The 25,102-nt window shown below is 33.6% G+C and overlaps 3 protein-coding genes across 3 annotated transcripts; all 3 read left to right on the plus strand.

Annotated features, from left to right (window-relative positions):
* The first annotated feature begins 7,477 nt into the window (after positions 1-7,477).
* On the plus strand, positions 7,478-10,876 carry LOC141708215 (signal peptide peptidase-like 1). The gene is made up of 4 exons (XM_074511721.1): positions 7,478-7,632; positions 8,313-9,282; positions 9,934-10,134; positions 10,517-10,876. Exons 2-4 carry the CDS (start codon positions 8,485-8,487, stop codon positions 10,631-10,633), a joined length of 1,116 nt encoding a protein of 371 aa, XP_074367822.1. The 5' UTR covers positions 7,478-7,632; positions 8,313-8,484; the 3' UTR covers positions 10,634-10,876.
* A 140-nt stretch (positions 10,877-11,016) lies between these two features.
* LOC141708214 (U-box domain-containing protein 33) lies at positions 11,017-18,800 on the plus strand. The gene is made up of 10 exons (XM_074511720.1): positions 11,017-11,612; positions 11,717-11,917; positions 12,872-12,993; positions 13,283-13,398; positions 13,999-14,103; positions 14,279-14,552; positions 14,658-14,807; positions 16,219-16,743; positions 17,373-18,116; positions 18,344-18,800. The coding sequence occupies exons 2-10, from the start codon at positions 11,737-11,739 to the stop codon at positions 18,524-18,526; spliced, it is 2,400 nt and encodes a 799-aa protein (XP_074367821.1). The 5' UTR covers positions 11,017-11,612; positions 11,717-11,736; the 3' UTR covers positions 18,527-18,800.
* A 1,765-nt stretch (positions 18,801-20,565) lies between these two features.
* Positions 20,566-22,838, plus strand: LOC141698132 (uncharacterized). Its single transcript, XM_074502756.1, has 6 exons — positions 20,566-21,104; positions 21,358-21,466; positions 21,544-21,818; positions 21,912-22,392; positions 22,499-22,549; positions 22,698-22,838. The coding sequence occupies exons 1-6, from the start codon at positions 20,566-20,568 to the stop codon at positions 22,836-22,838; spliced, it is 1,596 nt and encodes a 531-aa protein (XP_074358857.1).
* Positions 22,839-25,102: the final 2,264 nt, after the last annotated feature.

Below are 25,102 nucleotides of genomic sequence, written 5' to 3' on the forward strand. Positions count from 1 at the left end.
GTCAGAATCCAATTCCGAACACTTTGGTTTTTCCCGGAAATCCACAATATACGGAGAGAATTGAGTATAAGGTAACAAAATAAAAAGGATTTAAATTAGAGGATCATAAAAAGGAATATAATGTATTGAGAAAGGTTAAGGGAACCTAAGTAATAAGATCCCGGGTATGATCCTTCAAACGATAAACGAGAACGAAAGTTAAGCGAACCGTACAACAGATCAGCGGTCATTAGGCAAACGATTAGGGAGTTAATCAAAGGGATTAAGGGGAGTGATGTCATCCAACCAATAGAAAGGAGACAAGGAAGGGAGGATGACATCATAGGGGTGACATAAGCATGACATGGAAGGAAGGAGGTGTGGTTGATTTAGGACCACACAAATGCAAGGACAAGGTGGTAATTTGCTAAATGGAAAACAAAAACAAGCCAACCAACTAGCAATTCATTTCATCAAAATCAAAAAATCAACCAAGGCATTGTCTTCACTTTGCTCTCGGCTTTCTTGCATTTTCAAAGCTAAAAATTTCCAAAATCAAGATCCAAGCATCCTTAATTGGTAAGAAAATTCCCTAACCTTCTTTATGCTTAGTAATGGCTATATCATAAGTTTAAGCCACAAATTCTTTCTCTAGCTTCTTGATTTAATCATTGGAGAAGACAATGAATAGTGTTTTCAAGTTTTAACTTGAGTTTTTTTTCTTGTTTTCTTGAAGATCCAAGCTTTCTTAAGACTACTCCAAGCTTATTAAGGCTTCCTAGCTTCACCCACCAATCCAAGGAAGGTATACCACTTTCAAACCCTAGGTTCATATATATTATAAGGTGATTTTGATGAGTAAGATGTTATGGTATCTTGTTGTTATGTTTAGAGTTGAGATTTGGAATGGTGGTGAAATGAAATGATAATTTAGTGGTTTTGATTTAAAGAAACTTAAAGCATGATTAAAGTTAGGTTAAGCATATGTATGAATGAGTAATATTGAATTGTTTGGGATTGTTATGATGTGGTAAGGATAGGTGTTTGATGTGCGTGGATTTGAGGATGGTTTGTGATGATTGTGGGTAGTTTTAAAAATGGGAAATCGCGTAAACATAGCCGTCGTAACGTCCGATTTTCTTTGGACTGTTTTTGTGCATAGCATTAGGACCCGAGAACCCCCTGCTAAATTGTGACCACTGCCAGGTTTAGATAGCTCATGTTACGAGCTTCGTTTTGATATGTAGTTCGTTCGATTCCGATTTACGGTTTAGGAGAGACGACCGTTTCAAGTAACGGCGTTTCGCGAACGAAACTTTTTCCCTCGCCTTATTTTGGAATGTAGGTTAAAGACCAAAAAGGGTTAATTAATGTATGAAACATTTATGGTAAGTGTGTTAGGCAGTTGGTAAGTCATTCGCGAAGGAATCGCGTTAAAACTCGTAAAGGTCAAGTTATTAAAAATGGTGGAGCCGAGGGTACCCGAGTGACTTAAGCGAATCGGTGAGCGTAAAACTAGCATTAGAGTCTAAGTTAGTTAAAGCATAGACTTACAAGTGATTTTGGTTTAATTCCAACTTACTTGTTGTTTATAGGTTGCCAGACTCGTCCCGAGCCTTTCTCACCCCCAAGTCGCTCAGGCAAGTTTTCTACCCGTTATACTGTTGTTGTGATGTAAATATATGTATATGCATTATCTTGTGATATTGCATGATTGTTATTAGCAAATTTTGCGATATATTGGAGCATGCTGATATGGTATATATGCATGTCTGTTTCATAATCTGGTTATCTATATGTTGATTTCAATGCTTATAGTTGCATAATACCTATGCTAGAAATAAGCAAGTAGTTGCGTATACCCTTAGTATAGGGGATAAAAGGTGAACATATTTCTAAACCGGGAGTCGATGTTCCCGAGTATATTATATATATATATATATATATGGATATAATTTTTAAAACTATTGATCGAATAAGGTTTATTCGATACCTTTATTTTACTTAATTGAATATTATTTTGAATATTCATTCGAGGGCTTATGACTCAGTTTATTTTATTATTTGAATATTATTTGAATATTCATTCGAGGGCTTATGACTCAGTTTATTTTATTATTTGAATATTATTTGAATATTCATTCGAGGGCTTATGACTCAGTTTATATTATTATTGAATATTACTTGGATATTCATTTGAGGATGTATGACTCCTTTATTTTATGAATATTATTTATAGTATTCATTTGAGGTATTATGACTCCGCTTATTACTTAATAATATTCTTTATTGTATTAAAGAATAAGGTGTCGATAATCAAACTTATTTTTGATTATTCAAATAAAGATATTACTTTCGTATAAGTATATCTTTGATTATTTGCTACTCGTTTCAAGTATAAGTTTTAATACTTCTACTTCAATTATTTTTATAAAGATTATTCTTTATGGGAATATTATTTAAATAATAATATTCAGATATTTTCTAATATATTGGGACTGATTTATTTTGTTAAATCAGCATCACTCCAAACATTCTTAAAAATGTTTTGCGAGTCTTCAAAATGATTTTTAAAAGTTAGAGCGGATCCCAAAACTCATTTTTATATTTAAGATCCTCCTTTCGAAGGGGATTTAAATACTCGCTCAAAACCTGAGGGATCCGGCTCTGTGGTGTGTTTTATATTCGCAACAAGGTTGTTGTCTTGATAAAAGAGTTTTTGATTACTTACCCAATACTCGGGAAGTAAAATTCTTGGAACAAGTTAATCCATTAACAGGCATCGCCTGGGAAATATCGGTGAGTTTTCCTTTCCAACTAGATACGACTTCTTGGTGGAGCCGTATCAACAAGTTTCTACTTGGGGAAAGGGGGGACGAGCTTTACGTTTCAGAGTCATGGATTTCATCTGAACTAGGAGTGGCGTAAGTGGTCGAGTAGCGCCGGCCCAGCCTTATTATATTGGCCCAAATGGCCTGGAAGTTCCGCTAAGGCGGTCCATTCCTTAGGAGTTCAGTGTTCGGTTGACAAGTAAATCCGACAGGTTCTCCTCTACATGTAGAAAATGGTGGGGTTGCACTACTACGACTGATCATCGTAAGTGGTCTTCCTGGCGCGGTAAACTCCCGTAATGAGTTCATCATCCAATTGGATATTTCTGCAACACTACCCAGAGCACTTCGACAGAAAGGCTACGGTTGGGCGATTGTTGAGTGTTGGCAGGGTCAAGTTTTCAAAATGATGTTTGCATCAAATGAAGTATCTCGTAACTTCATTTTATTTTGATGATATTTTAAAGATTTAATCTATTCAAATCTGGTCTTGTAGTCTCATCTATGTGATGAACTTTTGAACTAATTATAACTTGAACGGTGGTAGTTCAAGTAGTATTTAGAAAAGATATAAGTATATTGGAGTATCTTGTAACTTTATCTTTTAAACTTATATCTAGTAAATGATTATCTTACGAATGACAAAGACTTTCAGAAAAACATTGAGACAAGGTTAGATATATGAGATCACCTTGCAACGATATTTTTTATACAGTTATACACTGGGACTTTGTGTATATTATGCATGGAAGAGGACTTCCAATATTTTGAAAAGTATATATGTATATATATATATACTGAATATTTTGCGACTTCATCGCATTAAGATATCAACTTGGTTCATTTCTTTTGACCAAGACTTTCATGAGTACTAAGAGAAGGCTCATATACTATTAATCATTATACATATTATTTTGGTGGGCTTGCTGCTCACCCTTGCTTTCTTCTTTCATCACACAACATCAGATAGACAAGATGAACCGGACCAAGCTCCCGATTCGCAAGAGGTTAGGAGACGTTCCGCAGTTTTCTAGAAGCACTGATGCCGCCATAGCTGAGGTAGGAACTACCAATAGGCTAGGCTTTCAACTTTTGATGTATCAGATTATGTATATTTATGAATTGTAATAATGGCAAAGAAATGTAAATTTATTCAGAAACCTGTTTAAGGTGTATTGGCATATAATTGTGGAATAAAATGACTTGTGGTTATTTTTGGATGTTCATCTCTGAGACTATAACGTGTGGTGTGTGTGTTTATTGTGGGGTCACAGTACAGAGTAGTTGAGTAATTATTAAGATTGGGTGTTATTAAGGGAAATGGAACTCGTGACAACCCGGATCCCCGACCCCGGATTTGGGGGTGTTACATATTTTGACTGTAATTATTGATGATATATTCATGTTGCTTCCTAATTGATCGATTAACTAAATATCTCTCTTAATAGAATTGAGATCAATGGCATGCTTAACGTGTTTTCTCTCAAAATGAATTGAATATGTGCGGAAATTAAATCGAAACATACGACAAAAATATAATGCAAATGAAAGCACGCATTTCTCATGAAAATAATTACAACTCATAAGAGACAACTCATAAAAATGAAATATTACAGAGTTAATTAAAGGGTTACTACAGTTGTTTACATGGTACGATTAATGATACAAAATACAATGAATATGAGCTAATTATTAATTTACTTAGCTGAAAATGTAATAATTAAATATGAAAGCCGACATATTGAATATACTATTGTACAATGGACAATATGAATACATTTTTCAATCTAATTCATTTTTTATGATAAATATATTAATAATTAGGTCAGTAATCCATTGTTATAGAAATTGGAAATTGGACTGAGTCGGTTGAACTGCCGATTTGCGATTTATCAAAAATCAGGAATATATCGAAATGTTAAATCGGAAGAAAATTGGACATATTTTATATTCTTTTTAAAATATATAAGTAAAATGATTATACTTGAGATGTTTAAAATTGTCATGTTATCATTGGTACATCCATACCAAGTTATAACATTGTTTTGTGTGCATTATTCATTTAAATAATAAGAGTCTTAATCATCTTTGTGCCTCTCTCTTCTTCTTCCCTTATCTTTCCAGTTCCAGTTTCCATTCGCTGGCCGTCTGGTTTCTTCATTTAAAATAGCTATTATTCACCAACTCAAGGCTGAGTATATTTCTTTTTCCTTTTCTTCTCTGCAGAGCCTCATCGTGTGTTTGATTCGTCGCATTTTAACATGAAAATCGCCAATTTTGACAAGAAAATCGCCGATTTTGACTGGAAATGGCGAAAATGTTATATGCTCTGATTTTGCCCTATAATATCGTTTGGTTGTCTTCCAACGATTTATCAGTGAAATTGCCGATTTATGTAACACTACAGTATTCTTATAAATCTTTTACATATACCTCTAAAAAAACTTTAAACCGGTTAATGTAATAAATATGAATCACTTTACTATTTGTAAACCATTGTTGTAACCGTAATGAACTTAATATTTAATATTTTATCATATATATTCAGAATCTTTAAACTAATATTAATTTATATTTGATTTGACCATATAATAAGAATCTCAACTTTATTATAAACCCCCCTCAAAACCCGCTCTTTTATTAGTATACAAAGAGAATATCTCTTATATTTTTTTGGGTTTAATGTTTGATACACTAATATTGTTGTTCTCATATTAGATAACCTATTAAATTTATTTGCTGAAAATAAATTTATTTTATATAGAGTCTTCAAAAAAAAATAAGAATTTAATATATATATATAGGCAAATATTGTTAAATTTTAGATATCTAATTATAGGTTGTTAATATTCAATAATAAATGGGTAACATATATAAAATTATTAATATTAATGAGTTAGGCGTAATTAACATATGTTATTAAATATGACAATTATTTTTATTTATCAATAAGGCGTAATAATGACTTAGGTGTGATAATACATGGTATTACATTTGACAATTATTTATATTTATTAATGAGGGGTAAATTAGTACTTTTAAATGGAATAAAATGTCTCATCCAACCCTCTATTTCCTCTATTATATATATATATATATATATAATATTTGAAATCAAAAAGTAATTTTTGTGCCAACATTGAACTCATCCTTCATGTAAAATAGCACGAAATATATCCAAATAAAGATATTCAATAATTTAATGTTAAAGTACCCAAGGATGTTTATTATTGTTATATTATTAATTAGTTTTACTATGTGCATGGTTACCTGACAATTATAACATCTTTATACTTGGTTATATATGTAGCACAAAATATAATATTTTGTTATTTTAGCACCAAGTTTAACATCTCGTTGTAGTTAATTTTTTTATTAGAAGTATATCATAGCAGTAACACCAACTTTAATATCACCATTGAACTTATTCTAAAAATACTATAACATGATATTTAATAATATTTATAAGGCAACTACTTACAATAAAATATTTATAAGTCAACTAATAGTCTCTTTAAATATGTCTAATTTTCTAGTATATATTAAAATTTCTAAGAACAATACCAGGTTCTCCAAATATTTTCCCCAAATTTTTTCCAAATAACGACATGACACATGTAGATTTTTTATTTGGAGCACATATTTACATACACTCATCCCACATTATTATAAAAAAGTTACTTTTTTATATATGACACATAAAAAAAGTTGGGAATTTTTTTTGGAATTCTCATTATTTCTCTTTTTCTAAAGAACAACTATATTTGACAACGAAAGAAATAAAAATTTTAAAATAATAAAAACTTGACAAAATTTAACATTATTATTGCATGGATAACGCTTTTAGTGTATTTATAATGATATTAGTTAAAATGATTGGTTACATTAATATAAAATAATTATTATGTAAAATTTTCTAAATATGTGAGGTAATGAGGTTCAATGGAGGTGGTTATCATGTTAAATTTATGTTTAATGCTTTGTTACAACTCTCGTGAGATTCGACAAATTTAATCGATATTGACTATAAATTTAGCTAAGAGTTTTAAATGGCAGGAGTGTCCAAATTTATATATATTATGTATAATATATTATGTATAATAGTTGTCATGTAAGACTTTTTTTGTTAAGAACATCTCCAATGTTGTTGGTTATAATTGATTGACTAAAGAGGACATGTACAACCATATGTAAAATTTGTTGTACCTGTAAGATATTTTAAAAATAGTATGTTATTAAAATTTTATGTTGTTATAAATAAAATATATTATTTCAATATGTTAATAAATGATTAGAAATTTTTGTAAAGATTTATTACATGTATGTAGTGGTCAACATCAAGAGGTTATATTTATAAACAAAGAGGAATGTGCCATTGGAGATGGATTTTTTTTACATAATCTTTATATTTTTTAATTATAATATATATTAATGATTTTTAGATAATTATTTTATATGGTGGTAGATGCTCTAAAAGTTGTTTTCGTCGGACTCTTATCTTGTCTCGTATATTATTTATTACATATTTTCAAGTTGAAATAAAAGCTGTTGATTACATTATTTCATGATGCAATTTAATCATAAAATCACAAGGTTATTATCGTATTTACTTAAATAAAATGTAACAATTCTGAAATATAAATCGGAAAAATAAATAGTTGCCGAAAAAGAGAAAAGCAAAGCGTAGTGAGTAAATTAAGAAAGTAAGAATAATATCATAACCCGTAAAAACGGGTCAAAACTGAAATCTTCACAATAACGGAGCTTTATTTGTACTACACCCCTCATCAACAATTTTGCTGCCATATTTTTCAAGTCCAATGTAAGTCCATCTGATCTTTCATCATTCTATATAATCCTTTTCAATTTTAAATTTTAAATTATTTAATTAATTTTCGATTGCTTCATGTTAGATCCACTAAGCTGATCAATCACCTGTTTAATCTCATTTCTTGATTTTACAATTGATAATTCGTTTATTTTCAGCTCCTGTTTTTTGAATTTGAGATAAATATGTAATGATTGTAGTGTGGGAGGTGAATATTTCGATTGTGCTTCTATTTGCAAGCCCTAGATATTCACATTTTTGTGTTTTGTTGTAGTTTCGAGAGTTGAACTATTCGATTCTCAAAAATATTTTTCTGCTTCGGCATAATTTTGTTGATTTAGGTTTATATTTTTATCGGAAGTCGGAAATAGTATGTGGATATAGTGTTGATATACATTTCAAGATGATTTATATTTTGGGGAATATTGTATACCTTTACTCTGTTAGTTTTTAGTCTAGTTAGTCCATTGACCAAAACATCGATCCCTGATGTAGAACATATTTAATCAAGGATTTTGTTATTGCGCTTTGGAGTTACGATGTAGGTAAGCTATATTGATGAAAAACTAAGTGAATAGTAAATAATTTTCCTTGTGGTGTTTGGATATCGCATTGTGTTGGAGTGCATTCCATACAACTTCTAATCGAGCTTTTGGTTTTGGATTGCTTTGCAGGCTGTCTGGGTTTCTTGCAGTCGTTAGTTACTTGTAGGAGCGTGGCTAGATGCTAAGGGTGCTTTTGATGTTTTTATTAACGCACCTGAAGAAATAGCAAGCTTAAAGCTTCATTAGAATTTAGAGGCGAATTATTAATCAAGTAGGCAAAAGTCATTTAGAGAATTTTGAGATGGAACCTTTGTGGAAGCTTGTATACTTGTTAGAGCCGGCTCCCTTCACTCTCATTTTGACTGCGGTGGCTGTTACATTTGGATCTGCTTTCCGTGCGTTAAATTATGGGAAAGATATGGAGCGAAATCGTGACATGTCAGAGGCAACCATCACTTTGGACAGATCACAAGCCCTTATGATACCTGTAATGAGCTCTTGTAGCTTGCTTTTGATGTTCTACTTATTCTCTTCTGTTTCACAACTCCTCACTGTTTTCACTACTATTGCATCCGGAACATCTCTGTACTTCTTTCTGTCACCTTTTATTGCTTATCTGAAGTCACGTTTGGGTTTGGCTGACCCACTCGTATCTCGGTGTTGCTACAAGCCATTTACACGGTTTGAAGGGCTTCTTGTGTTGCTATGCACTGGAATTGTTGTAGCATGGCTAATTTCTGGGCATTGGTTGTTAAACAACTTGTTGGGAATCTCTCTTTGTGTTGCATTTGTGAGTCATGTGCGTCTTCCCAACATTAAAATTTGTGCAATGCTCCTTGTTTGTTTGTTCGTTTATGACATATTTTGGGTATTTTACTCGGAAAGAATTTTTGGCGCAAATGTGATGGTTTCAGTAGCTACTCAGCAAGCATCAAACCCTGTTCACACAGTAGCTAATAGCTTGAGTCTTCCTGGGCTGCAATTGATTACAAAAAAGCTGGAGTTGCCGGTTAAGATTGTGTTCCCAAGGAATTTGTTAGGTGGTATTGTTCCCGGAAATACTGCTAGTGACTTCATGATGCTTGGTCTTGGGGACATGGTAAAATCATCTTTTTTCAGTTTCTCTAGTTGTCTACATAAATTTTGGGTGCTTAATCCTGCTTCATAAACTAAATTGTTGCATGTCGTTGTGTTTCCAGTTAATCATATTGTTAGGTGTTACTGAAATCTGGTGCTTTGTTTAGATTACAATTCAACGATTTGCTTACCTGTTTCTTGTCTAGATTTGAAGTTTTTAAGCAATGCAATTTCTGTGTCAAGCTCCTGTGTTTTTGTGATATAGATTGAATGTATTCTTTATCATATTTTAATAGTAATAATCCCCGGAATTGAATCTCTTGTAATCAAGTACATGTAACCACCCATTATCTTCAACTTTTGGCAGTGTCTGGGTACTGTATTCTAGCAAGTCACGTGTCAAAGAAAGATCGGAATGTTTAAATTTTTATTATTTTTTTTGTCAAGTATGTCATTAAGTGGTTTGTGTTAATGTTCTACCAGTGGTCCATACAAGAGTTAATACAGTAGAATTTACTTATTTTTTCATTTAGTTCTCCAGATTTGCAAAGTAATTTTGCAAGAATTTTTTGAGTTTTGCTCTATTCCAACTTGAATAATTGTTTTGCTTGATTCCAACTTGAATAATTTTTTTAAAAATTTGCTTACGTTGTCAAATTTTCTGATTTGACAGGCTATTCCTTCGATGCTTTTGGCATTAGTCCTTTGTTTTGATCATAGAAAGGGGAAAGTATCTGTGAGTCCCTTGGATATACAGTCTTCTAAAGGACATAAATACATCTGGTATGCCCTCTCTGGATATGCAATTGGTCTGGTAGCTGCTTTGTCAGCTGGTATTCTGACACACTCTCCTCAACCGGCCCTGCTGTATCTGGTATGTCATCGTGTACCTGTGCTGTTGGTATTGATTAAGAAGTATCTCCTATGTCTAGAATGCTCTCCCCCTCCCTCTTACCCAATTTTATTTGTACTTGAACAAAGGCAGGGGGTTTTCCTTATAAACTTTTTCAGTTTACAGCAAAAAGTTTACAGTTGGCTTCGCCTTCACATATCAATCAGTATTGGGAATGTTAATTTTTTGAGGCTTGGAAATCCTTTAGCCGATAAGATGTTTCTTGTATAGAACTATGTAGATTAGAATTATCTTGTTCCATGTTTCTTCATGCAAGTGCATAACTTTCCGTTGTTAAGATAGGGAAAATTAATGGAGCATGAACAAACTGCTGATATTTTCCTTTGTATAACAATGAATATAGGTACCATCTACGCTTGGACCCATAGTAGTTATATCACGGATGAGAAGAGAGTTAACAGAACTTTGGGAAGGAACACCGCCAAACATGAATGAAAAAGTTCATTTAATCGAAGTGTAGATTATATATTTCCATGAATTATTCATGTGACTCTATCCAAAGCTCTTCCATATCCTGCTGACTGGTGCCTGTAAATGTTGATGGAGAAAATATTGCTTTTAGTAGACAAATTAACTTCAGACATCAGGAGAAAGCAATTTACTTATGTTGATATATATGCATTAAAACTTGCCTGACATTATCTGTTCAATGTCACCAGAACAGCTACAAATTTTTTATCAATGAAAGTAATTTATCAGTGCACACGAGGATTTACCATTAATTTATTTTTAATATATACGGGGGCTTTGTAATTGAAATTTTTGACCAACTAATTACAAGTATGCCCCTGAATTGTACTATTTACTTCAAGTGGCCTAATTAAGTATTTTGGGACGTTTTTCTTCAACATTATAGAGTTGTGAAATTGCAGTTCAGTAAATTCAGGAATAAAGTCTACCAAGTTGCTTTTGTTTAAAATAAGGAAAGTTTTAGCACTTGCTTTTACTTCTAGAGTATTTTGTAAGCCTGATAGAATAACAATAGCAATTTGTAATTTTTAAGTAAAATAAGAAAATGTAAATAAATATGAACACATATAGTAAAAGATTCTTTTTCCCATAAAGACTTTGCTTCTAAAGTCTAGATCGGTAAACTACCAAGTAAGCCGCGGGAGTCAGAGCTTCCAACCAATAACAACTCAACACGTGTCATAGTTTCTGTAATATCGAGCTTTCTCGATGCAAAAAAAAGAAGCCATGTCCTAAATGAGGATAAAAAGGAAAGCAAAAACAATTTCTTACATCCTATTAATGCTTACATATGCATACACATCTCTATCTCCAATACATACATACAAATTCTACATATGAAAGTTTATCACAAACAAACCTTTTACACACATACTACATAGTATTATTATATTCTTAAAGCACATCACAAACTCTTAAGCAACCCTTTTTTTCTGCAAGTAGGAGACCAATATGTTATGTCTTACCTAGTAAGTAATTGAATAGTTGCATGTCTTAATCAATTTCAGTTTTAGGGTTTTAGTGTGATTAATGAAATAGTCGTTTATAAATGTGAATTTTGTGATTGCATAAGATAAGATTGGTTTAAAAAGAATGGGGAGTGAAGGAGTGATTGAGTTTGAAGGATCATGTGATGTCGAAAACACAGTGTTTGTTGCGGTGGGGAAGAATGTGAAGGAGAGCAAATCAACTTTGTTATGGGCTTTGGAGTATTTTGCTGGTAGGAATATTTGTCTTGTGCATGTTCATCAGCCTGCTCAATTCCTTCATTTCAGTGAGTTCTTTTTTAATTATAACGTGATTTTATATTATTCGCGTATCATGATCTGTATTTAATTTGGATTGGAATGATGTATTTGAGCTGATTGTATGATGAATTGTGGATTTTGTTGTGGAAATTGGGTAATTAATTTGAGCCAAACATACCTAGTATATCGCCTGGTCGAGTAATTAATTTGTGCTTTCTATATTAGTGTGCGCTGCAGTTCTGTAGATATCACTTGTCATTGTGAATTTACGGAACATTTTTTTAGGTGTTTGTGTTACGGTTTATGGCATGTGGTGTTGTGCTGCAGTTGTGACAAGGAAATTGAATGGCAACAGAATTTTAGTATGTATTCAGTTTATATAATTAAGGATACTTGTGAGAGATACTTGTGTCACAGGTTCTCGAGAGGAACAAATTACTTGGAATGGGATATGAGTGATGTAAGTAGTATAACAGCAATTCGAATTTGCAAGGTACCAAGAAGAAAATTCTGGAGACAGATGTAAAACTGCTTACTAATATTCATAGTGATGTGATGGGGTTTTGTACAGTTTTGGGATCACAACTTTTGTATCGACTTTCGAACAAGAAACAATTTAGATTTATGATTACTTAACTTTGCAATTTTAGTTTATGTATTCGAATCAGTACATGTAGTTCATAAAACAAGCAAATATAACTCAATAGGAGTGTGACGACCGTCTATGCAAGCAGTTGTAATATTTTGTTTTTTTTTATCTTCTTTTTGTAAGATCTCTATAGCTTTTATTTTAATGTTAATTTATGGTATCAGAGAGAAGACTTCTTTCTTATACATGCCTTCAAGATGACTTTAACATCTGACTGTAGAGTTTTTCATAATCTGCAATTTCCTTGGACTTCTTTTTTCGGGGATGAGTTGTTTAGATCAGTTTAATACAACACTTTAAGAATATTTTAATATATTTGTTTTATTTTCAGTTGATGAAAAACTTTCTGCGAGTAAACTCAAGCAACAGGCATCAAAGGCCTATCGAGAACTTGAACGACAAAAGATGCACAAACTTCTGAATCAGTACCTTCTGGTTCTTGACAAAGTAGAGGTATTGTTTTCTGAAATAGCTTCACAAAATTAGTTGTGTTGCTGAGAGCGTCAATATCAATCTTGTAGCTATAGTCTACTCTTCTCTCAAATTAAGTGTTTGATCTATATAAGTTACTGGCATAATGTCATGATGGTAAATGGTAAGGATGGAATACACATTGATTATTATTAACTAAAACAGCATTTTATTGTCAATATCAATCTTACAAATCTTTCTGCTGTAGAGTTTAATGACATTCATTTGTTTATTGCTGTACATATCAACCTTTGTGCTTCTGTGGGTGCAGGCAGGTAAGATGTGGATTGAAATGGAGAGAGTTGATGATGGTATAGTGCACATAATTGCTCAGAAACGCATAAGGTGGCTTGTCATGGGAGCAGCAACAGAGAAACAATATTCAAAGTATGAAGCATCTGTTTGAGTTACAGTTTAATCATTGTGATAATGTTTCTAATTTCTTGCACAATTGTATCATTATAGAACACTTATCTCTTTAGATAACTGTTGATATACGGCCAATATTTCGCCTTCATAAAACACTAGAAGCATGGTTACTGCTATTCATCATATCCCAAAATAATACAGAGTTATCACTTGTACAGTTTGTTTCTTCTATAGTTCTATTCATTTTTTTTTGCTTTTGGATGATTGAAAGGCAAATGATTTACTACTAGGATATTGGTGAAGGTACATTATAGAGAAATATAGATTACTATCAAACCATTAAGTTACTGTATAGGGTATAAGTGAGAAATCACATCATTTTAATAAACACTGTTGTTCTTTAGTAAATGGAAGGAATATTTATGATAAGATTTCAGTTTTTGCAATGAGTTTGCTGCTGTAAGTTGTTACACCACCAAATGTCTTTGTATGCTGCAATGCCCATGTGCTAACTTTAGTATTTCAAACTCTTCTGCTAAATTTACATGACCATGATAATATATCATTTTGAACTTATTTGCTCCTTTTAGCAACTGACTTATTCTATTAAGATTGCAGGAAGCATTCAGAACTAAAATCCAAGAAAGCAATCTACGTATACAAAAAAGCTCCGGTTTACTGTCAAATTTGGTTCACATGCAAAGGATTTCTTATTTGCAGCAGGTATGAGATATATTGACTAAATAGGTTATGTTAACCAACTTGCTAACCTTGTTACACGATTTAGGTTTTTCTTAGAAAACTTGCATTGTTATGTACCCATTTCAGAGTTTTCTTGCATAATTTGGTGTAATCTTTTAATTTACTAACAAATACCATGTTTCTTTGACTGGGAAAGGCCTGCTAATGTTACTTCCAAGATTGAGCGCTTTGAGACTATATCTTCTAAAACAAATACCAGGGGAGCCCCATTACAACCAGATGATATAGGGGATGCATATGAATACGCTGATGAGTCAGAGTCTTTGGAGCGTCTAAATGATTTAAAAGTTATTGATAATCCTACGTCAACCGCTTTGATGATTGTTGAAACTAAAGAAGATAATTTAACTTTAGCGTTACCTGATGAGCCCCCTGAGTTTCTGTTTCGTTCATCGCCTGCCAATTTGCTGGTGTGTACATACTTTAGAAAGATCACAAACTCAACATGATTTCATTTATTGCATTTAGGATATTTTATTGTGACTTGCATAATTTCATATTGCTCTAATACTTAGGCAGAAAGTCCTCAAGGTCAAGGAACCAGTGACCTGTATCATAAACTAGAGTATGCTACTACACTTGCTGAGAAGTCAAAGCAAGCAGCATTTGAAGAGTCAATCAAAAGATGGAATGCGGAAGAGGATGCCAGGGAGGCCTTACACAAGGTACAACTCATATATATATTTTTAGTCACCTTATAAATTTCTTGTGTAGTTGTGTGTGTATTTGTTCTTTTTTATTATGATATGATGCTATAGGTAGTAATAACTTAAAAATAATGGGCCTTAGATAGAAAGAGTGGAGGAAAAGCACATATAGAACCCTCTATTTACCAATAACTTCATAAAATAAAAGTGTAAGAAAATGAAGATTATGAACCTGCTAAAAATAATAAATCGACTTACTAAGAATGTAGAATCCTAATTAAAATAATCTCATAGTGATTTTCTAATACGGCAAAAGGAAACTAATATAATGCCTATCCCTGTAGGACTGGGAGATTATATAGGATTCATTTGTACAGTTGCTAGTCCAGCTGTGTCTCCTAGGACCTCTTTTAAGTGCCCATGCATAAATTAATCTCTGTATTGACATAGCCTTCAGATATCTGCAATAAAATGCCTTCTGTAGCGCATTATGAAATAATGATGTCTAAGTCTTGGGAGGTGTTTGGATTGTTGATGGGCAATGGGAGTGACTTCAAAAATGGTGTTTCGTTCACACTGGAATCGGAAGGACTTTACCAAATCAATACACAGGGTCTTTTATACCATGAATGAGAATCAATTGAATGAGATTTGGAATCCTTCGGGGCATGTGGGTAGTGCCTGGGGAAGGGCTTTCCTGGTGAAAACGGATGAGTTCCCTTTTTTAACCAATCAAAATACCTCGGCTCTAACACTAGAAAATGGGAATAGCTCTTCCTTTCACATGAACCGGGTTGAAATACCCTGAAGCAGAAGGCCCCTTATTTCAGTTTACATAGTGTAGTCCTAATATTCTTAACATCTACATCTGAATAGTCAACAAGATGCTTATCCTTGTAATTGCAAGAACTAGATATTTGAAATGGTAATTCGTGCATACTGCTAATTCTTATGCCCTTCATTTTGCTAGATTAGATTCTCTTATAGATGCGGTAAACTCTTTCGTGTAATATATCACTAATATGCACAGTAATCATTTTTTTAAATAAAATTCAATATTAATACTAATTACTTAGTTATACACCTCAAAAAGTGCACAAAAAAGAACTAAATAATAAAATTTGTCTGATGGATGCTATGCTTTTCTGTTATATATTATATAAAACAGAATTTTGTTTCATATATAATTAGTACTTCTCTCTCAAATTTTTTTGTAAAATATACTTATTTATAAAAACTACATTATTATATATATCAAAATTTTTTTAATTTATATTAAAAAAAATTAAATAGCTTTTTAATTTAACATCAATCTTTTTTTCTTCAAATATCACTAGTTAAATTACAGTATTATAAATTCCGCATGCCAAAGCTCTGGCAAATGCATACAATTTGTTTATAATGTATCTTCCTTGGCACTGTGTTTTAGGCTGACACATCAACAAGTATATGCATGAAGGAGACCAGCGAAAGAGAAGAACTGGAAGAAATGTTAGCTAAACAAAGACAAGAAATAGAAAGCATGAAGAATCAACACCTTCAGTGCATAAAAGAACTTCAAGTAATCCGGGAGCAAACACCAGTGTTAGAGAGTCAAATCACAGAGTCTCATCATCTGGAGAAGGAACTAGAGGAGAAAATTATTCAAGCTGTTGATTTATTGATCAAGTTTAGGGAACAACGAGATGAATTGCAAATGGAATGTGAAATGGCCACAGGGGAAGTCAAAGACCTAAAAAGAAATCCGGAGGACACTGTGGGCTTAAGCTGCTCGCAATTCTTCATATTACCTTTCTTGGAGATAATTGAGGCTACTCAGAACTTCGACCCATCCTTGAAGATAGGAGAAGGAAAGTCTGGATGTTTTTATAAGGGCGTTCTTCGACATGTAAAGGTTGCTATCAAGATGTTGCCTTCGCATGGTTCCCAAAGTGATCTGGAATTTGAATTTGAGGTAAAATTCTTTTATAAAGTAACAAAATAATAATCTTAAAGCAAACGCTCTTGCAGAATTTCTCCAGATTAATCGTATGAAATGATGAAATGAAAGGTCGAAATCTCACATTGTAGGCTATAGTTATGATCATCATAAGTTTATAATTTTGCGTGGTTCTTTAAGCGAGCTGAATCAGTAACATTAGGTGAGCATGATACTGTATATCGGATCACTTGATGTTGCAGTCCATTTGAAGTCCTTATTCATGCACAATATATATATATATATAATATATATATAGTATGTAGCATGATGCTGTACATGGTAATTTAAAACTGTTTGGTATCATTATGGAATCAAATGAACATATCGATAACCTGTACCTATTGTTTTAATTGTGTTTCTTGGATATGTCACGTTTGCTGAGGATCCATTAATAGGATGTGGTCTAAATAAGTAGATCCAACCTGCATTGTTTATCTCAGTCTTTAGAAAGATGGAATTCAAGGGTTAATGTAAAAGCACTTCTTATTTTCTCCCTATAATATATTGAATCTCAAGTGTAATAGGTTTCTGTTTCATTTTTCTCACTGCTTGAACGAATCATCTCCTTTGACATCTATTCTTTGTTATGTTGGTTAATGCAGGCAGGCGTTCTGGGTAGGGTGAGGCACCCGAACCTTGTACAACTGATTGGCATCTGTCCAGAATCTAGATCCCTTGTATACGAGTATTGTGAAAATGGAAACCTTAAGGATCGCCTGGTTTGTGAGAAAAAAATGCCACCTCTTCCATGGCAAAGTCGAGTAAGAATGGTCATTGATATTTGCTCTGGTCTTGCCTTTCTCCACTCTAGCAGTCCTTGCATTGTCCATGGGAACATAAAGCTCACCAACATCCTCCTTGATTCTAATTATGTTGGTAAACTTAGTAAAATGGGATATTATCGCTTTATCAGCCATGAAGGTAGAAACCACAACACAAGCAATTGTATAGGCTTAGAGGCTTCTGTTTATGTGGATCCTGAATTTTACGAGACTGGACAGCTTACTACAGAATCAGATGTGTACTCATTTGGAATTGTTTTGTTACAACTATTAACTGGGAGGATGCAAGCATCGGGGATTGTGAAGGATGTGAAATGTGCATTAGAAAATGGGAATTTCGAAACAGTTTTGGACATTTCCGCTGGAGATTGGCCTCCTGAGCTGGCAAAACAGGCAGCTCTCTTGGCATTAAGATGTTGCGAAGAGAAGAGAGTGAATCGTCCAAACATCATTTCTGATATATGGAGAATGATCCAGCCGATGAGAAATCTCTGTGCACCTGCCTCTCTAGGCACCGAGGGAAAGCGTCGAATTCCCTCCCATTTTGTCTGTCCTATTTTCCAGGTAATAACTTACAACCATGATTTGCGATGTATGTTATGTACATGTTCTCTACATGGATCCAATTATTTAATTTACGGTAAGGACCAGGACAGCTACACAGTACCCTATTATTTATTCATTCTATCGATGACCACAGTTCACCTTACAAAAAGAGTTGGTTTCTTTTGTTTATTTATTCTCTCGAACCTGATATCAAGTTAAATTGCTGTTAACTTTTGAATTTGCAGGAAGTCATGAAAGATCCGTACATAGCAGCAGATGGTTTTACATACGAGGCAGATGCTATAAAGGGATGGTTGAACAGTGGCCATAAGACATCGCCAATGACAAACCTTATGCTCGATCACTGTGACTTACTACCTAATTCCGCGCTTTATTATGCAATTCAAGAGTGGGAACAACAATCATGAAACCAACTGCAGTCCTTTTTTGAAGTTATTACTGATCCTGTTTATTTCCATAACCTGGTTATAGCAGTAGGCAATGTCCTGTAATTAGAAGTCTGGATATTGCAAATAGTCATATTGTACATTTATACATTAGGCAAGAATGCAAAATGTGTTTCTGATTTGAAATATATATGTAAACCAATTAAATAAGCTTTAATCTTTGCGAATGGATGGATTAAACAATGCTAGACTGTTTTGCAGATGCTGCTGTTTAAAGTAGAATTTTTTTATTTCCTCTCTTGCTCACAGTCGAGAAGTCAATTTTCTGCAGGTGCAGTTTTAATTTATGTTTTTTTTGGTTTTAATTTCCAATCCTCTTCTGAAAAAAATATTCATTTATATATATATATATAGAGGCTTTGCCTGAGTGACTACTCGTAAGTGACTCACGATTTTTAAACTCGTGTAATAACTTATCGACGAGTGTTTATCGACTCAATTTATATAATTATAAATTAAAAGTTAGTAATGAAATACTTTTTTTTCAATTTATTTGTTTTTCTAGTAATATTAATTTTAAAATATATATTTTTATATGTCTTTCTAATTTGAAATTCATTCATTTAGATAATAGTATGTAGAGTAAAATGCATTATGTGTACTCAGAGTTTGCCTTTAATACACTGTGTGTACTCAATGTTTCAAGAATGCAATATGTGTACCTAATATTTTAGAAAGTCTGCAAAGTGTGTACTTGTCATTAAGTGTCTGTTAAATCCATTGCAAAAGTCTTCAAACAGCAGTGATGTAACTGCAAATTGGCTTAAAAGGCGCCATAAAGAAAGGCAATCCCGCCTTTAATATCATTCCTACATCTTTATTACCGCAGCCATCAACACACAAAAACACACATGTAGCTTAGTCACCTGGTTCTTGATCGATTGAAACCCATTACAACAATGTCTTGGTTTGTGCGTGATTTTGATGATCATCTGGCTTATTATCCAAACGAGTGCCCTGATTATAGCCGTAAGTCCTATGTTCAACAGTTTTGTTATGTTTCTCTATGTTCGTTTACACACTTTCATGTAACTGATCATGTAACTGGTTCTCGTGTTTATGTTGATTTTTGCCTTATTTTGTAGTGTTAAAATCTGCATAGAATCGTCTTAAGTAATATGGTCGTGTATATTGATAAATTAGGATTTGGTATGAATGTTTACAATCACTTTATCTTCTATACCATGTATTGAATTTGCAAGTGCACCTGATAATTTTACTATTAAGTGTCATTTTGGGGGACATTTTGAGTCAAACCCTAAAAATTATGTTGAAGGCCATGTCCGATATGTAGACATGTGTGATGTTGATCAAATTAGCTACATAGAAGTATTTAGGATGTTCAATGAATGTGGTGAAACTTGTAGCTTCTTGGAATTATTTTATAAACATCCATCATCTAATATGGATGTAGCATTATTCCCCCTGGTAAATGATGCAGATGTGCTTGAGATGTGTAAACATATTGACTCAACTAGGTTGATGCATTTGTATTGTGAGAGTAACCCAACGAGCCAGGAAATTATGAATTTCATTCCCTCTCAGTGGTTGAATTTTGACTACATTGAGGACCCTAACATTGCACAAAGGGAGCATGATGAATTAGTGCAACTGTTGGAGTTAGAGGGCATGTGTAAAGCCCCCAATGATCTTGAAGAAGAAGTTATGGACAAAGAATAAAACTGTGAATTTGAGAATGTTGATGAAGAGGTTGATCATGTATCATTCCATGATGACAGCTCCAATGTAGATAGTACAGATGAAGATGTGGCTGCTGTCAAGAAAGTTAGGGGAAAAAAAGAAGGAATTTCCTAAGACACACAATGTGACTAATTGGACTCTTGACAGTGGTAATTTCATGGATGTTAATGAGGGAGAAGGAGGTGTTTTATCTGACTTGAGTGACTGTGATGATAGTGATGTAGAAAGGTGGGTTGCAAATAGTACAGATGATGATGATGATGATTTTAGGTACCCTGCTTTTTAATGAAGCCACTGACATGAATGATCCCAAATTTGAGGTTGGAATGGTTTTAAACAGTGCTAGTACATTTAGAAGTGTTGTTAGAAATCAGTCCATTAAACATTTTAGCAGTGCTAGTACATTTAGAAGTGCTGTTAGAAATCAGTCCATTAAACATAGGAGGGCAGTGAAGCAACTTAGGAACTTTGGACATAGGGTTCAATTTATATGTGAAGATCCCAAGTGCAAGTGGAAGATTTATGCCCCCCCTAAGCCCAAATCTGCTAGTTTGCAAATCAAAACCTACCAAAGGACTCACAGTTGTTACGAGAGCTTTAAGCAGAAGAATATGACATCATCTTGGATTGCAAAACATTATGAAAATGACATAAAAATGAATCCAACCTGGCCAACACCTGCTTTTCAGAAGAAAATTGTAAATGATTGGAGATGTGAGATCAGCATCCATACAGTGGGAAGGGCAAAAAGAATGGCACTTGCCGAGATCAAGGGTAACCATATTAAACAGTATGGTTTAATATGGGACTACATAAATGAAGTGAAAAAAGCTATTGGGCAATAGTTGAGGCTGAAAACACTGAATCATGGAATTGGTTTTTAGAGCTCTTGGCTACTGATGTGGACATTCAAAACAGTGGAGCTTGGACTTTCATTTCTGATAGACAAAAGGTAAGGAATTAGTTTGTCTTTATATGTTCATGATCATAAAAAACTAACTGCACATTATTATTTTTGCAGGGTTTGATCAATGCACTTCAAAATGTTGTACCAAATGCAGAGCATAATTCTGTGTCATGCATTTGTACAGAAATATGTACAAGGAACATAAAGGGATTGGCCTAAGAACTCTATTATGGATGGCTTCTAGAGCTACAACAGATTATATGTTTAACAAACATATGGAGGAACTAAAAAAGGTAATGCTACTGCAATTTCATTTCATAATTCATAGTAACAACCTCCTTAGTTCCTAATTTCATAATTTTAACTGTAGTTATCCAAGAAGTGTTATGCATGGCTGATGGAGAGGCCTAGGTCACAGTGGTCAAGGTCTGCATTTTTGATAACATGTTTATCAGATATGTTTGTCAAAAACCATTGTGAGGTATTCAATAATAGCATTGGGGAGTATAGGGACCTGCCAATCATTAACTTACTGCAAGGTATACATAAAGCTGTTATGAAAAGAATTCAGACAAGGAGGGACAAAATGCTGCAAAGTTATGCTCTTAATCCAATATGCCCAAATGCAATGAGAAAAGTTAGCAAGTAAGGCCATCATGCTTCTATTTTAATATTTTAATATTTTCTTTAGTAAAATTATGTAACAATATTTACAAGTGTAAAATACTTGTAAATTAGGGCAATTGGTTTTAGTGGGAGCTGTATGGTTCAGTGGAGTGGAGCAAGTAAATATGTGTGCACAATGACTGATGGGGGGCATGAGATAGTGGTTGACTTGGACTCTACGTCTTGTGCATGTGGAAAATATGACCTAACTGGATTGACATGCTATCATGCTTGTGCATGCATAAAATGGAAAAATCTAGAAATGGTTGACTATATTCACAAGACCTATTATAAGGATATGTTCTTGAGCACATACACATACACAGTATTGCCAATAAATAGTGAACAATATTGGGAGAAGACCCCATTTCCTGCACCATTGCCTCCAGAAATTAAAGTGCAACCAGGAAGACCCAAAAAAAAGAGGAACAAGAGGAATGATGTGCCAGTGACTGTGAAAGGAAATGTTTGCAAACTTAAAAGGACAAATACAACAGGAAGGTGCAGTTATTGCAATGAAGAAAAACGCAATGCCAGATCATGTCCAGCAAAGGTACTTGTAATATTAATGAGCAATATTAATTTGTATGAATTACTTAATAAGTGTACTACATAATATTTCATGTTTCATTATTTGATCAAGTTGGTTATTGTGATAGAAACAAAATAAGCCACATGTTGGTGCTCAAGGATCCAGTAAGAAGAAAAAGGTCCCACAACAGGCTAATAAACCAAAAAAAAGTCCCAAAATCAATGGTTGCAAATCCTCCCACAGATGTAACTACTAGCATGAAACAACCAGTGCCAAATGTCAATTCCGAGAATACTTAAGGTGAGATTTTTAAATCTTATAGCTAGCCTGATAGAGTTAAAAATACACCTATGGGAATTCATCCACACAAATTTACTGTCAATGGGAAGCAGACCACCAGTGCAAAACAAATTGAAGCTGCTAAGAATGCAAGAAAGGCAGAGAAGCTACCAATATGGAAATTATAATCTTGTAGTCTATGACAAGATTTTTTTGTTAAATTATTTCCTTGATTTAGGCACTGTATTTTTTTGTCAGTTTTAAACTTTGAAATTGAATTATCATATTAAGGTGCAGTTTCAATTGCAAGGAATTAATAAAATATGTAATCCACTCATATTTATTGAGATGGTAACTTCTGTAATGCATAAAATTTTGCAGTTTCAAGTCTTTATATTATTATTATTTTGCAAATTTACAGTTTTCTTCCACCATTCACACTTTGTAAGCATTAGTCTTCCTTGGTAGTAACATAACTTACATGCATTGGCTACTCATACTCTTGGTCTACTTTCAAACATTGTAACTTGTAAATCTCTTAAATTACCACCTACTAGCCATTAAAATCTACAACCAACTGGTACTATAAAGTCATGGACCTATTTACCTTGTTTTGTATATTACAACACAAACTATAATACACAAACAACTACCAAAATGGCCTCTTGGAAGAAACCTATCTCAAACTACTGCAAACTCAATGTTCAGGGACTTTTTAACAGATCACAAAGGAAGAGCTCTGTTGGCTGCATAATAAGGGACAGTAATGGAGACTGGGTCATGGGTTGTGGAGGTGTCATAGGCTTGGCAATACCAACCACTTCACAGTTGTGGGCAATATATTATGGTCTCAAACTTGCATGGGAACATGATAAGTTAAGGTTGATGGTTGAATGTGAAGATGCTGAAGCAATGTATCAGATCATATATCCTGATCCTAATCATCCTATGGATGATCTTGTTACCATGATCACCAATCTCCTCAGTGAGAAATGGGATGATCTCCAAGTCTACCATACCACTTCCTCTGCTAACAGTGCTGCCGATGCTTTGGCAAATCATTGTCTTTCTGGTGAGGGAGGGATCGATGAGTTTGAGGACCCTCCTTATGCCATCAAGGACATCATTGCTGAAGAGGGAGCAAACTAAGCTCGAGGGGTGTTGGGGGGTGTCTTTTTTTTCATGTTTTTCAATAAATTTGTGATTGTTTGATGTTATGCATGATCCATTTCCTCCATCTAATTCACTGTTACTATTATGTTTTTAAGACTTTGATTTTGTTTTTTAATCAAGCAATTACAATCAGATCAAACAAAACTAATCTAAAATACAATGTAGTAATTCAAGTCAACATAACATTTTCATTGATTAAAGAGTACTCTTGATTAAACTAAAAAAACAACAACCTAAACCATTATTACAGCCCGCAAGGGTTGGCTCAGTTGGTTAAAGAGAGGAAAATTGTCCTCTTGGTCACAGGTTCGAATCCCACGGGAGGAGAATTTATGATTATGCCTCCTGAGTCAGAGCTTGTCGCTTAAATACGGTTTACCTTGGTTCACGTGGTTTGCAGGCTATTGCGTGAGCCCGTAGGGTTTACCCAGTGCGCACCCGAAGGGTAGCGGCTGCGGGTTACCTACGAAAAAAAAAACCATTATTACATAGCTGATCACAACCAACACAAATACTACAACATATTTCATCCATTTCTTGTTCTCTGTCCTAAAACTAGCATTTTTTAATTCCTCCATGTGAAACAATCGAAGCTTCTGCATCTCCTCTTCATTATCCTTTATGCGACTTAGCAAACCATTGATCACAACTCGTACTCTAATGGACATTGGTGGATCAACCCATCTGGAATAGTTACATCCTCGAACCCCGTTTATGCAGCTCATGAATCTTCTTCCAGCGTTGTTTTCAGTCCATACTGCTCTTGAAATCGCCATAGACCCACAGTAGCAATTTTCCACCATTTCACTACCCAAATGTGTTTGATTTTGATTTTGGTACCCTACAAATGATGTGTGACTTACAAACACAGGTCCCAAACTTGATTGCAAGCCTTATAACGGACTGATAACCGTTGGCTTTGTGAATGTACATAATTGCCCTTGACGGAGTTAGTGTAGACTTAACGGAAAGTACACACTTTGCATAGTTTTTAAAACATTAAGTACACACTGTGCATTCTTGAAACATTAGGTACATAATGTGCAGTAAAGACAAACTCTGGGTACACATAATGCATTTTACTCTAGTATGTAATATGTATTTATTTTAATTTGTTTAAGCAAAAAAAGTTTTATTAAAATTATTTATTTTAAATAATAAGTTACTTAATTTAATATTTCTCAAAAGGATACATAATTAACAACATATTATAATATGCGTTCTTTTAATAATTAGATTTATATGTGTTCGACAAATGGGATGGGTATAGTCATAAATG

The sequence above is a fragment of the Apium graveolens genome, chromosome 2, assembly GCF_009905375.1.
Source record: "Apium graveolens cultivar Ventura chromosome 2, ASM990537v1, whole genome shotgun sequence".
In the NCBI taxonomy this organism is placed as follows: domain Eukaryota; kingdom Viridiplantae; phylum Streptophyta; class Magnoliopsida; order Apiales; family Apiaceae; genus Apium; species Apium graveolens.

What these genes read in the sequence shown, in the direction of transcription:
- LOC141708215 (XM_074511721.1), top strand. Translation starts at nt 8,485, where the DNA reads ATGGAACCTTTGTGGAAGCTTGTATACTTGTTAGAGCCGGCTCCCTTC. An exon ending in TGCTTGGTCTTGGGGACATG is followed by an intron (nt 9,283 to 9,933) that starts GTAAAATCATCT and finishes CTGATTTGACAG; the next exon opens with GCTATTCCTTCGATGCTTTT. An exon ending in AACCGGCCCTGCTGTATCTG is followed by an intron (nt 10,135 to 10,516) that starts GTATGTCATCGT and finishes CAATGAATATAG; the next exon opens with GTACCATCTACGCTTGGACC.
- LOC141698132 (XM_074502756.1), top strand. Translation starts at nt 20,566, where the DNA reads ATGAATGATCCCAAATTTGAGGTTGGAATGGTTTTAAACAGTGCTAGT. An exon ending in CCAGATCATGTCCAGCAAAG is followed by an intron (nt 22,393 to 22,498) that starts GTACTTGTAATA and finishes TTATTGTGATAG; the next exon opens with AAACAAAATAAGCCACATGT. An exon ending in GATCCAGTAAGAAGAAAAAG is followed by an intron (nt 22,550 to 22,697) that starts GTCCCACAACAG and finishes TCTTATAGCTAG; the next exon opens with CCTGATAGAGTTAAAAATAC.
- LOC141708214 (XM_074511720.1), top strand. Translation starts at nt 11,737, where the DNA reads ATGGGGAGTGAAGGAGTGATTGAGTTTGAAGGATCATGTGATGTCGAA. An exon ending in GGATTTCTTATTTGCAGCAG is followed by an intron (nt 14,104 to 14,278) that starts GTATGAGATATA and finishes TGACTGGGAAAG; the next exon opens with GCCTGCTAATGTTACTTCCA. An exon ending in ATCTGGAATTTGAATTTGAG is followed by an intron (nt 16,744 to 17,372) that starts GTAAAATTCTTT and finishes TGGTTAATGCAG; the next exon opens with GCAGGCGTTCTGGGTAGGGT.